This window comes from Erithacus rubecula (genome assembly GCF_903797595.1).
Source record: "Erithacus rubecula genome assembly, chromosome: 2".
In the NCBI taxonomy this organism is placed as follows: Eukaryota; Metazoa; Chordata; class Aves; order Passeriformes; family Muscicapidae; genus Erithacus; species Erithacus rubecula.
The window spans coordinates 54,575,605-54,589,482 of NC_136685.1; the positions used below are offsets into that span (position 1 = coordinate 54,575,605).

General features: G+C 35.1%; 1 protein-coding gene across 3 annotated transcripts in view; it reads right to left on the bottom strand.

The window, feature by feature from the left end:
* AHI1 (Abelson helper integration site 1) overlaps positions 1 to 13,878 on the bottom strand; it is an 88,983-nt gene that overhangs the window by 56,466 nt on the left and 18,639 nt on the right. For all 3 annotated transcript variants that reach the window (XM_079298873.1, XM_079298874.1, XM_079298875.1), the window contains exons 11-18: positions 13,113 to 13,245; positions 11,988 to 12,111; positions 9,585 to 9,814; positions 8,471 to 8,574; positions 7,640 to 7,758; positions 4,521 to 4,651; positions 3,082 to 3,222; positions 999 to 1,201 (exon numbers count right to left, since the gene is read on the bottom strand). In XM_079298873.1, coding sequence (XP_079154999.1) covers positions 999 to 1,201; positions 3,082 to 3,222; positions 4,521 to 4,651; positions 7,640 to 7,758; positions 8,471 to 8,574; positions 9,585 to 9,814; positions 11,988 to 12,111; positions 13,113 to 13,245 — 1,185 coding nt within the window. The remainder of the gene's footprint in view (positions 1 to 998; positions 1,202 to 3,081; positions 3,223 to 4,520; positions 4,652 to 7,639; positions 7,759 to 8,470; positions 8,575 to 9,584; positions 9,815 to 11,987; positions 12,112 to 13,112; positions 13,246 to 13,878) is intronic.

The window sequence follows — 13,878 nt, forward strand, 5'->3', positions numbered from 1 at the left end:
CACTTCAGACACCTCTTTTTTCTCCTTTCTAATCCTCAGTCTCCTTTCTTTAAACATTACATTACACTCAACCCTTTTGGAAAGGCGATGGACGAGTGAAGCAGTAGAGTGAGGTTAGTTCATAGTGACTTGCTCTTTTTGACTCTTATTTTTGGCTCCTTGCAATTGCTTTAGTATGGGTCCTCCACCAGACAACATCTCCTTAGGGACTGCACCTGTCCAGCATGGATTCTTCCTTGGTTTGCCATCCCTCTGGAGGTGTATCATCATCTGTGTTTTCTTTTCTGTGTCCTCGTGTAATTCTTCTCTTTCCCTTCAAGCCTACTCTGTTATTTCCCCTGTATTTCCATTTCTGTATTGTTTTGTGTGTCTTGCATCACCTTCGTGCCTCCCTCTGTGTCCTCCTTCACACCTCCTCATTACACATGCCTCCTTATATCCCTCCTCCTGTAGGGAGGCATGTGTGCCCACTGACACATTTTCCTTTGCATTTCTCCTCTGCTGTGGTGTTTCTTGTCTCTAGTAGGTTCTGACCTTTCTTAAGTCTGTTTTCCCAGAGGTGCCATATTCTATTTTGTTCCAGTTTTAGCTATGCAGTGGGTCCATACTGTCCTTCACTGAGCTCGCTTGAAACAGGGCATGCCCTCCTCCCAAACCTGCAGCTTCCTAAAACCCCTACTATTTATGCCACATACAATTTTTAAGGTGGATAGGAATCTCAGCCATAATGATCTATGGATCCTTGATTTCACATAAATGGACAAACAGCAATGGGCATTAGCACAAAAAATCCCTTGTCATCAGTAGAAAAACAAAATTAAGATTTTTATGATTGCTCTTTTCTTAAGAGCTACTTATACATGCAATTAGTATAACTAAGAGATGTATCCATTTCGAAACACCAGATGCCATGACAACACATATGTGTTTTTTTAACTATACCAGTTCCATAATATGGAAAGACTATATACTTCTGAAATTAATTAAATTTGACTTACCACAACAGAATCGAGTTTTTGTTTCACCTTCTGCATTCTCATTGATGCTCTTGCAACACTGACAAACTGATCTGCTGGAGACATCACTGAGTTTTTTTGCACAGGAATTTCAGAAAAACTGCTAAAGAAGTGTGGCCCTCTTGGTGCAGCTGTGGTAAGTGATGAACTGAGATCTCTTACAAGTTCAGCTTCCTGTTGTGCAACTGTAGAAATAATCAATATTAAGGTCTTAGGTGAAGCCTTACATTGCCATGGGAAGAAGAATTGAAGGATCACAGTCATTTTGCCAGACATGTATTCAGCAAACACCATTAGAAACTGTACCAACAGTGCTATAGGGAAAACTTGAAAGTGACATAAAATTTCACCCTTACTACTACTTTTCTCCCTATCTTTTCTGACCACAATATCTCACTCCAGTTGTGTTCAATAATCTCTCATACAGAACTGGTATTTTTATATTGCTTATAAACAGCAGTATCCCTCATGCAGTAATATTGGCATTGGGTGGGGGAAAGAGTGGGAAGAGAAAGGAATTTTTCAAAGGCAATAAAGTCATAAAGCCTGCACTGAGTTCAAGTCAGTGACATTTCACACTTTTTTCAGCCTAGTTCAAGTGAGTTTATGGTGTCTGAACAATATTTCATAAATTGGCAGACATATTATACAGGCACAGGACACACTGGCTGACAAGTTGACTTTTGCAATTCTTTGTACTATGGTCTCAAGCCAACAAAGGTTAAAAGAATTATTCATGAAAGTTCTGCCCAGGATATTAATAAAACTGTTGGTGTACATAAAATACATGCTGTCAGAGTCTCAAAAGTTGTGTCAGTGACTAAAATTAATATTACTATATGTTTAACTCTTTCAATGCTATGGCAGAATAGCATTACTTTCTGAAAGCAAAGAGGGTGCTTTTAACCAAAAAGGAACAAAAAGATAGTAACCAACAACACAAAAGAAGACCACAACCTATGCAAAATCTTACTATCACCAGTTAAGTCAGAAGACACAAAAAACTACCACTGTGCTGTGTGATCTCTAGATGTGTATGCACACATTTATATATTTCAAACCACTATGTTAAGTTTTGTAAGTCTCACTGTCTGCTCAGCAATCAAAAAATTCTGAAGAAACCCTTCACCCTCAAAAATTTCATTTTTTATAAAATACCAATATTCTACTTAATTGAAGAACAGCACTGAATATTGATTGCAAAGTCATTCCAAAAAATGTTTCTGTAAAAGTCAACCAATTCAACAAATAACCTACACTAAGATTTTATATGAGTAATCCTATTACCACATGTTACTTAAAAAGCCAGTGTATAAAGACAGGATTAGCTTTACAGTTCTGCAAATGTAACTCATACAAAAATTTCTGCATCATTCATATTAACACATTAATTCTCTAGATGCAAATGTCCTTAATTAAATACAAGTATCAAAAAAGTCTGCAAAGCACAATCTGAATCTTATTTTGTATACCAAAACTTCAAAGATACTTATAACTATCAATATTCAAAGTTAGCACTTATTACTATCTTCTCATATAACATGGGGAATAAATATATCTTTGCCATTATGACATCACAGCTGTAACAGATATTTATTAGAAGTCTATACAATCTCATTTATTTCTATACAGCTCCTCAACATTATTCTGTAATGTAACTGGCACAAACTACTCAGATTCCAATTAAGCTACTAATTAGTTTTCCAAATAATTGTATTTTCTAGCTCCATAATCCACCTTCATAGTGCAAATAGGGTTTTTGTAGGATGCTGCCTTTATATGATAAAGTGCTTCAAAAATCACAGAGCATGAAAAAAACTCAAGGGACCCCTGGTGATTTTTGGCTTGGCCAAAACCCTGGTTTAAAACAGTGTCACATAGAACATCACACAGGACAGATTGTATAGGATCATGTTACATTCAGTTTTGATATCTCCCAGAAAAAAAGATTTGCATTATCATCAAATGAGTGCTTTCCTTTTTTCTCAAAAGAATAACAAATACTAACAAATTGCTCCCAAAAATAAAATACTTACAGGTAAGTATCAAAAAATTTGTACAGTACCTTTATAATCATAAATGTATACAAGTATTGGATGGTTTTGACCAAAGGCACAAAAAGACACCATGTGTTCATGTGGATGAAAGGCAACATCACGAAGTGGAGATGTGAAGGAGAGGTCAGAATATATAGCCACCTGATCTCCTGCAGAAATGAAATGAGTTTACTAATGCCATGGAAAAATATTCAAAACATTATATACAACAAAATAACAGTTGGTTAAATATTGTATTACTGCAGTGTTTACCACTAAATAAATGGTTTTTAGTCAATTTCCTGATTGAAAAGTAATATTTTGGCACAAGGCAAAGGAAATACTGCATGCTTTTAAGTTACTCAGTAAGTCAGAAAAGTTAATGCTGTTGCAATAGCTGCAGGAAATGCCAGAGGAGGATGCACCAGGTTAGATGAGTTCTCTTGTTCTGATAAGCACATTCTGGAAAGGTGGCGTTCCACAGTATTTGTTTGTGCTTGCATTGTACAAAGATAGCATCTTACTTGTGGATTTCAGCTATATAATACTGATAACAGGAGTGAAAGTTGAGCAGAGAATTATTAAAAAATATAAATAAAATTAGCTCTTCAGCTGATGGCACTATAAATGCAAATACAGTGTGTAAACAGAAGTCAAAATCCAATAAAAGCATACTAATAACAAAGTTCTTCCTTCCTTTTATTGTTTTTAAAGTTTTCAGGCAAATTATGTAGTTGCAGAGACACAAGCTAACATAGTAGGAAACATGGAAAGAAATTCAAAACAGACCAGTTAGTTATCTGCCATTTTCAAAATATTTACTTCTGTATTTCAAAAAATTATATAGATCACAATTACAGACAGAATATAATGTCATCAAGTCCAATATGGCATTCTGCTACTTTCTGTTCTTTTTTTTTTTGTTTGTTTCTTTTACCTCCTGTAGAAGAAAATCTAGCCTACATTTTTGTCACATTTTAGCCAAAAGATTTGGGTAGCTATTTTGAAACTCCTTGGCTTGGGGACTAATTCACAGAGAAACGTTATCTACCACACACCAAAAATATTCAGTCTCTGACCACCTACCACAGAGATGAAGTGGTTCTGAACATGAGTCTGATTCTCAAATCTAAACAACTCAACAGAAAACTTACCTGACCTAAAAAATCTTTTGTGCATGCCATCTCAAGATTCCCCACCACACGGAAAGTATTGCAGTATACAAAAAGCTGAGCCTCAGGTGCTCCAGTCATGCTGGATATTAGAAACACTACCTCTATTAATTTCCTCTAGAGAATTAAATCTCAGAGATTAATAACAGCTATTTAAAAGGTGGAGCTAAAGTTTCAGGATTCAAGGACATCTTACTAAAGTTTTATTCCATATTAAAAGTATTTCAATAAACTTTAAAAAACCTTTGCCCCTCAGCTTTTACAATTTGGCTTAAGCCCATAAAATAATTAGTTACCTGTTTCTGGATTCCAAACATAAGCCTTTCCATCTTCACTTCCTGAAAACAGGAATGTACCACATGGTGTTAAGGTGCTGTGAATCTTTTCTCTGTAATTTGTGGCACCAACATATTTCTTTGTCGCCAAGCTAAAGAAAATTTGCAAATACAGAAGATATATTCAGCATAGGCAATGTAACTTTTTAAGTGTCAGCTCCCCCTCTACTCCTCAGAAAAATCTGTACACCTTGCATCCCAAACAGATATGTAAGCACACACTTTTTGCAGAGTGCAGTACTTATTCACCTTTTATTTTCCCTAACCTTCATAATGCACCTGACAGTACAGATGAAAATATACATCCTTGTCTTTCAGCAGAAAAAGGAAATCCTCAGATCTAGAGAACAGATAGAGATGCAGTAATTTGCATTATCTTGATCCTGGGTTTTGCAAAAAAACAGGGAAATTGGCACTATTACTCCAAGATTTGTCAGGAAAGTTTTCATTATGCTTGTTGAGCTTGAATGATTAAACTTATGCAGCAGCTATCTTCAGCTTGTCAGACTAATGTCTCCTCCTTGGTCAGAAAACCAGCAGTAGAATCAATGAATTTCAGACATAAATGTTGATTTATTATTAATATGTAGAATATTATTTTGCAACTTAGGTATCCTAATCTTCTTTCAGTGAAATACTATTGGTCAGCACAGTAATAATGATCTACTGTCAAACAGACTGTAGGCATCACATAGGAGAGAATCCACAAAAGGATGGAAAGAAGCATAAATCAGCTTGTAAGAGGCTATTTTAAACACGAGGCATAGCCTGGAAAAATATATCAAAGCTCAACATGAAGACTAACCCAGCAGCAGTACAATGCAGAATTTGAGGCAAAAAGAACAGCAATAAGCCACCACAGCTCTCAAGGATAGAAGTCAGTATGATTTCACATTTGTTACTGCAAAAGCTGGGAGAAGTGCAGTACATTTAGTACGATGGGAAAATTATTTTAAACAGTACTTAAAATAAATATACTCTAGATTAAATTCTATTTGGCAAGTAAGAGAAAAGGAAGCTTTAATGATCTCAGTGAAAGACCATATTAGCCCAAATAAGAGTTTTAGCTGTATGAATAAAAAAAGATAGTATCTCTGAGATGTCATTAGAAGAGTCCTGCAAGATGTAAAACTAACCTTCATATGAAACCCTAAGGTGAGGACAGAACCAAACCAAATCCCTGATCACATACCTAAGTGACAGAACAGCAGCATTATCCAAAAAGATCAAAAAAGCAAGTTTTTGAAAGATGAAAGTTAAGAGCAACCAGCTGTCAATCAAAGTGAATTGTGTTCATCTGTGACCTCCACCCCCTCTTTTCTCATGCAGGGCATGAACAGTTAATGCTGACGTGTAAAATTATCACCGCTGGCTATCTGACCCTGTGGTTTATTGATAGATTTAAGTCAATGTAACTGTGGGCTGTGGTCAAAGTAGCAGTGTGGTGGTGTCCTCTCCACCCTTATTTTCCCAGGCTCTCCCTCATTTCTTCTCTAGTGTTTGGGCAACTATCAGATGAGTTTGACCAGATAATTGATTAAAATGAAAATTAATCATTTGTATTCGTAGGCTAATTTTTAGTTGGATCAGTTCACTGATCTGACTTGCCCCACATGAAAAGATCTCTAGAGATGATAAAAAAGAAATGCTAGGAATACACGGCCGAAGGTGTGGGAGATTGTAGGAGATGGTATACCTTATTTGCTTAAAATAATTGTGAAATTGCACCCTGTATTAAACCTTTTCTTAGAGATTAATATGCATACCCATCCTTCCCTCTCAAACTAAAACTCTGCATGTTTCAGAAAGAAGAGCAACAGAATAACACTGCCTCAAAAACTACAGGTTCCCTCTCTTAATCCAGCAATTTCATGTTTTGACTGAGTGGACAGTTTAGCTTCTAGCATGGTCATCATAATTTATCATTTGCAGTAAAAGAGAAAAGTTCACCATATTACAGTAAAGTCCTCAGCTAGTTCAAACACTCAGCCCAGTACAATAACAGAATTGCTCAGTTTGGAAAAGACCTTCAAGATCATGAAGCCCAGCTGTTAGCATAGCACTGTCCTGTCCACTAGCAAGCCATGCACCAAAGGGACATATCCACACATCTTTTAAATACCTCCAGGGATTTTCTGTGTGGTGAAGGGTGGAAAGAAATCTATGAAATTAAGGATGAAACATTTTAGAAAAGTTGTTCATATCTTTAATGTGACTTTCCAGAACAGAATGTCCAAGTGCATCTTATCAACATATGTACACGACTGGTGAGAGACTCTGGTCACTCCCACACAATGAAAGGAGAGGAGAGAAAAACTGAAATATAACTAATTCTGTAGAAAAATAAGAAAAAAGTTTTTTATTTTAAGGGTGAATGAACACTAGAACATGTTGCTCACAGAAGTTGCAAAATCTTTATCCTTCAAGATATTAAAAATCCAATTGTATAAAGCTCTGAGTAGCATGCTGTTGTGATTTGGTTATTGGTTTGAGCTGGTCATTCTCCAAAATCAAACTCAAGTGAGTGTATAATCTCCTCGCTTTTTATTTTTGTTTGTTCTTAAAAGATCATGCTTATACCAATTAAGAATGAGAAAACCATCAAAAACTGTAAAACTATCCTACAGCCTGCTTAATAAACCATGATATGTACATCATTCATTTTTTAGTATTTATGACAATCATCTTCCATTTCATTATCAAAATATCCTTCTCAGAGTCTTAAAAATGCAAAACTAACATATAAATGTTACCACTTCCAAACTCTTTTCATGCCCAGATTGCACTTTAAAAGGGATTCTTTAGAAGATTAACACTGTCTTCTTCATGCCACTTTAGACTCCCAAGCAATCTAGTAATTTTTAGATATTCTATTCTGAAATACTTACTCAATATCACCCAAAATGTCTATAATACAATAGTGTTTTGAAACCATTTCCTAACCCTAATATTTCTATCCTTGATTATCAGGACATCTTTTTTCTCCCCAGCTACACAACTAATACATTTATGGTATTTTATTTGCCCATGTAAATTTTAAAGCGTAAAGAAAATACAAATTTGTCACCAAAAATACTAACATTCTGAGATCCATAATTCTCAGGGTACTGTCTTTGGCATGGATTAATAAATGCCTTCCATTCGGATGCACTTCCAAATGATTTATTGGTGTTCCTTTAATATCATTTTCCTTTATTTCCTACAGAAAGATAGAGAATAAAGAAAGTTATATAAATTTGTGCTTCAAAACTCATGCTTTTACACATTATTGTCCATTTTTCTCTTGCATTATTCTTTTTCTGCTCAATTCATTTTCTTGGTTGAAGAAGAAGTTTGTTTCTATATTAAGGCATTACATCCTAGACATAAACTTTTTACCACCATGAGGCTGATTCTGAATATGAGGGCACTAAGGTATGAACAAATATTTTTTAAAGCCTGTGGTCCATTTTGTCTCTAGAGAGCATTTACCTGTTAAAACAGTGCTATCAAATCTCAAGAATTTTCATCTTTTATATAGAAAAAAACCAAAACACAATCCTAGAATATTCTTAGTTGCAAGGGCCCCACTATGAATATCAAAGGCCAGCTCCTGGCCCTACACAGGACAACAACAAGAATCACACCATGTGCCTTCAGAGTCCAAATACTTCCTGAATTTTCTCAGGCTTGGTGGTGTGATCACTTTCCTCAGGAGCCTCTTCCAGTGCCCAACTAAATTAAGTTGCAAAACAATTAAAAAAAATTAAACCAGTGAATCACTGCACATTGTACAAGCTTTTCTATAAAGAAAATACACCTCTGCAGTTAAACAAAAGGTAATGTCTTTAAAAAACTTAATTCAAATCAGATTACAAGATTTGGAAGAGTTCACATAAAAATTGCAATGCTAGTTTAAGAAACCTGCTTACCTTATTGATCTTCCAGTGTTGAAAAAGGTGTGGAGGACTTTCTTTGACAGGTGTATCCCAAACTATTACGAGTCCTGAACTATCTCCTGAGAACATGTGGTGCCCTGAGAAATAATGTGTTGCAAATAAAACACCACACACACAAAACACCATTTTGTTATAAAACAATAATCACAAAACAGGAAAACAACCTTTTGTTCTCTCATTTTTCTGAATAGGCAAATACAAATGTCTCCATCTCTTTTGCTATAATATAATATAGTCATTGCAAATGCATTTTGGTCATATTGCATGACATAAGCTGACACCATAAATCTGGATGTAGCATATACATTAAATACTGAGGTGCAGAATATACTTTTAATTTTTTTTCATTTTTATTCATATTCTAAAACCAGCAAAAAGTGAGCATTTACAGCTCAATGAGCTTCACATGATAGCTAAATGCTTACTTACACATTCACTAAGACAACCTTGAACTAGAATAAGTAGTGTTTCCCAACATTTGGTCCTTAAGCACAAATATTTATTCTTTGTAAAAATACAGCTTTTCTCTCTGTAGTACTTACTCAAGTGACTAAACTGAGCTACCTAACTATAAAGTCTAAAACTAGAAAAAGTCAAACTTTAATTTTCACCCATTTTCAACTCCTCTTCCACTAGTTCATATCAATACAAAATTCCCTTCCAGCTGTTAACCTACCAGTTAACATGATCCACAATGTTCAAACCTCTGTCCTTTTCTCTCTGTGTTTCCTCTTCTCTGTCAATATTGAAAAGTTCATCACCTTCCCACATCTTCAATTTAGTGCTAAAACTCTCACAATCTAATTACTACTGCCTCATTTTCCTTATTAAAGAGTCATAAATTGATTTGGGTTGAAATGAACCTTAAAAATCATCTAGTTCTGACCTCCCTGAAATGGGGAGGGACACAGGGATGGGGCAGCCACAATCTGTCTGGGCAACCTGTTCCAGTCTCAGCACTCTCCCAGTAAATAATTTCTTCCTAAGAAGAACAGACTGCCTCCACGAAGTAAAGAAAAATAGCAACATTCAAGTTGGCCTTTAATTGGAAAGACAACTATTTGTAAAAGCAATATTAGCTACATACCTTCTGCATCAAAACAAAGTGTGTTGATGAAACTTTTATGGCCATCAAGCTCCTGTAGCAGCTGCCCATGGATTTCTTTCACATTTGCATTCCAGATTCTAATCACTGAGTCGTAACATCCTGTCACAACCAACAACTCAGCAACTGGGTGGTACTTGGCAGTGTAGACAAATGAGGGATGAGGGAAAACTCTCATAGCAGATGCTGCCTTCATTTCTATTTTCCACATTCTAAAAGGAAACCAAGTTAGAATTTCTACTGCATAAAGCAGTCATACACACAGGTGTAACTCATGCCATATTCTGTGCTACTGGGTCTAGAGGCAAATGCTTGCAAACACTTAACAATACCTGTTCTTTCCAGCAAATTGTCTCACCTCTATTTAATCCTTTAATATGGTACTTTCTAACAAGAACTAAGAAAAATTTACTATTCAGTCTTCAAAGCAAATTAGTGACTACTTACTCACTTAATGGATATATTTCTCATTTTAAAATACTCATAAAGAAATCCATGGAATGAATTACTTTCTTTCTTTCAGGAGTTACAACCAAATTAAGCTGTTCTGAGGTATCATTCATTTAAAACAATGTTGGAACAAGAATAGTCATAAAAGAACACTTAGGGTCACTAAATAGAAACAAAAATCCCAGAAATTTTTAGAGTAATGATTACCAGCCACACAGTGATCATGATCTCAAGGATGATTGCATCACATAAATCCCCTTCTTACTATTAATCTATTCCCTATCCTTTGCCACCCATAACTTTAAGATCAGATTTTTCTTAGTGTTTTTTATTTGATGGCATGCATTTTATTAGTGAGGCCTCCACAAAGATGAGTCCATAAAGAATAAAACAGTACCTGCATAACTAAATACAGGTGGGTAGCACATTACACACAGTTCTCAGTTACAAAATGTTACTGAATTTTTAGTGGCACCCCTCCAGTTGAGGCAACCACTTCTGCTGGCTATTGAATAATTCTAAGCTTACTCAGAGGTGACTTAAAACCAAAATTGCAACCCGTTTGAGTGCAGCAATTAATTTGCAATTTGATGCAGAAAGGTCACAAGGAGTTTACCTATCTTTTAGAATGGTTTTAATCTAAAAAAATAAAATTAATTTATTGCTTACAAATAATGTGCAACTAAACCTTGGGAAGGCTTCAGGATAATACAGAACACTATATAAAGAAGAATTCACATAAATTCATGAATTTACCTTATGTTACCTTAACTCAGTTTGAGATAATCTAAATAATAAACTGATAAGTATTTTATTTTAAAGCAGTGAAGTGCTGGGACTTCTTAAGGAGCTGAAGGCAACCCACAACAAATACAGGAACTAATAACTCGTACAGTGACTGTACACAGCACACAGAAAATGAGACAGACCACTGCAGTTTCAACTTGCTGCCAGAAATTCAAGAATTGAGGAACAGCTCAGCCTTCTTATAGGCAATATAAAAGACTGAAATTTATATTTACCTCAATATAAAAAATTCTTACTTAATCCACTCCCAAATTTAAAAAATATATGCTGAACTCTCAACACACTCTTTTTATGCCTACATACAAGCAGCAAAAAAACCCTAAAACAGTTCCACACATACAATATATCATTTAACAATTCTTCTGGCATTTCAATTATGCAACTGCCTGCAGCATTACTGAGCTGCATAGCAAAAAAAATAGACAAGGATCTGGAGGACTAAAAAAACTCAAAAAGTTCTGTGAAAACCAATGAAGTTGCTCACAATAAAATTGTACACTGCCTCAACAATATTTCCATGTGTATCTACAACTTTGAGGGTTTTGGCTTTTAAATCCGAATGGAACAATATTTTAATATTAACACTAAAGGGAAGTACACTTTAATATAGAAGATTCCATTTAAGAAATAACAGTATCAAAATTAATTTACAGCAGTTTAAATTGAATTACTTTACTAAGCATAAAAAAGCAAAAGAACACCACCAACATATATCTATGCAGTTTGGTAAATTTACACAAATAAAGTGAATCTTAAATTTTGTATTTGCTGCCTAGTGTTCAGTTATGCAAACTTAATAGTGCATTCATGGTATGGCAACTTCTCCAGGAACAGAATATTACAACTGTCTCAGTGACTTGTTGAAACAAAAACTCCTTTAGTTTTTTACTGCACTGTAGATTTAGACACTAGAGTTTTTTGAAAAACTTTGGTTTCAAATAGAATTAAATTATAAATAGTAAATACAGTTAAGTGATTAACCCAATCGCAATTTTATTATTTTAGTCACATGGTAATCAAATCTTTAATTAAAACATTATAGCACAGTTTGTAGTAAAACCTTGAATTAGAACACTTTCTTTTCAACTTCTGCTAGAAGTATCTGCTAGAACATTTCATCATACTGACCTGACAGTGCCATCAGAGGAAGCAGTAAGAAGGTATTGATTGTCTTTTGACCAACAAAGATCATACACTATGTTAAGGTGACCATAAAATTCTCTCAGGAACTGTCCAGAAGGAATTTCATACACTAGGGAAGATGAAATGGAAAAATAGAAGTTTTGTAAGTATTTGCAGTCAAACACTACTAGTAACTACTAGAGCCAAAGTTTAGTCTAATCTTAGGCTGATTTTCTGCTAGTCTAAATCAACTCATTTTCTTTATCTTCTCATTTTGAGGCAACAGGATGAAGTAAGTGCGAGACATGAATAGACAGCAAGCATCTACTTCCATCTAGTGGTTCACAGATGTCACAAATGTCTTACCCCTTAAGAAACACTTTATTTGCACTAAATCATTAGAACCCAATTAGGATTATGCTGGGGCTTTTTAAAATTTTGACAACTAATTGACCAATCTTAGAAATGTTTTAACACTGAGATAATTTTCTGGGGCTGTGCAATAAAAGGAATCTAGATTTACTGTTCCTTGCATTTAAACACTTACTTCGTGCAAACTTAAAATACTGCTCTCTCTGAATCTCAAAACTTTTATGCACAGTTTAAGAATTATGCAGCTGAAGTTACTATAATAAAGCAGTCAAAAGTCTGTGTTGCAAGGAATGTTTGTACTTCGACTGAACTGGACTGTGGAAGACAGCAGCTTCTAGAAGTCTGTCTGGAAATGGTAACATTCTGGTAACTAACTTTCAAGACAGGTTAGGAGAAAAACTTACATGAAAACTGTGTGAGATGGAGGCATAAAATGTAATTTTCCTTGAAACATTATCATCAGAAATTATGTTCCTTCTGCAAACTGATTTAGTATTCTCATTAGGCCTCTGGGCAGAAATTGTGTCATTTCATACCACTAAACTGTGTATATGTAACCATGTAGGAAAAGCCAGTTCCAGCCCTATCAACACAGAAAGAGCATTTCCCTCAATGCTCTTTAATGCAGAGAACAATCTTCTAACCACAATTACAAACTAGAAACTCTAAAAAAGCACAATTTAAAAATTAACTTCCCTTAACCTTTAATTTCCAAATACATGGATTATAAGCAAACAGCCAAAATGTATTTAAACTTACAAGCAATGGGATAGCCATTCCTTCCTGCACATGCTGCTGCCAGGGTTCTCCCATCGTGAGAGAAGCGGATGCAGAAGCAGCCCATATCTCCACCTCGCAGGGAAAACAGGTGCTTGTTGGGAATGCGGCAAGCCTGGCTTTTCAGGGAACAGTTGGTAGGAATATTAACTATCCAATGCATAGAACACACTCGTAGCTCCTGGCATGTGCGAGTTCTAAAAGGCTCATAATATCTTAATGGCATTTCAAAGTAAAATTCAATGTATTATAAACAGAGACGGTTCTGCAGCACAACCTAGGACCCATGAATGTATATCTCTTTCTGTCCCATTATTACAAACAATTAACAAGTTTAAAAAAACCTTTAAAATATTAAACTGAAACAAATTCCTTAATCTTAAGAAATGCTTAATAATGCCTACCATCAATGATGTAAGCTGTGGAGTTAGACTGTAAGTCAAACTTGTTTAAAGAGTCTAAGCACAACTTTTAGTAACCTAATGACTGCAGTGTGAACTTGGAAACCCAATCACAGGCACTCAAATCTTTGGTGTACTACCAAATCATTTTAACATTCCTCATCTATATTTAAACATCTGACTTTTAAAGACAGAACCAGAGCTTAAGCATCTCAAAGAACTGAAGTAGTATTTTAGACAGACCCCTTTACTTTCTCCCAACATATTACCTGTTTTGGACCCAATAGGTTTTTCTCCAAAACTAAATTTTAAGTTTAAGCTGAAGGGCAATATCCACAGCAGCTATG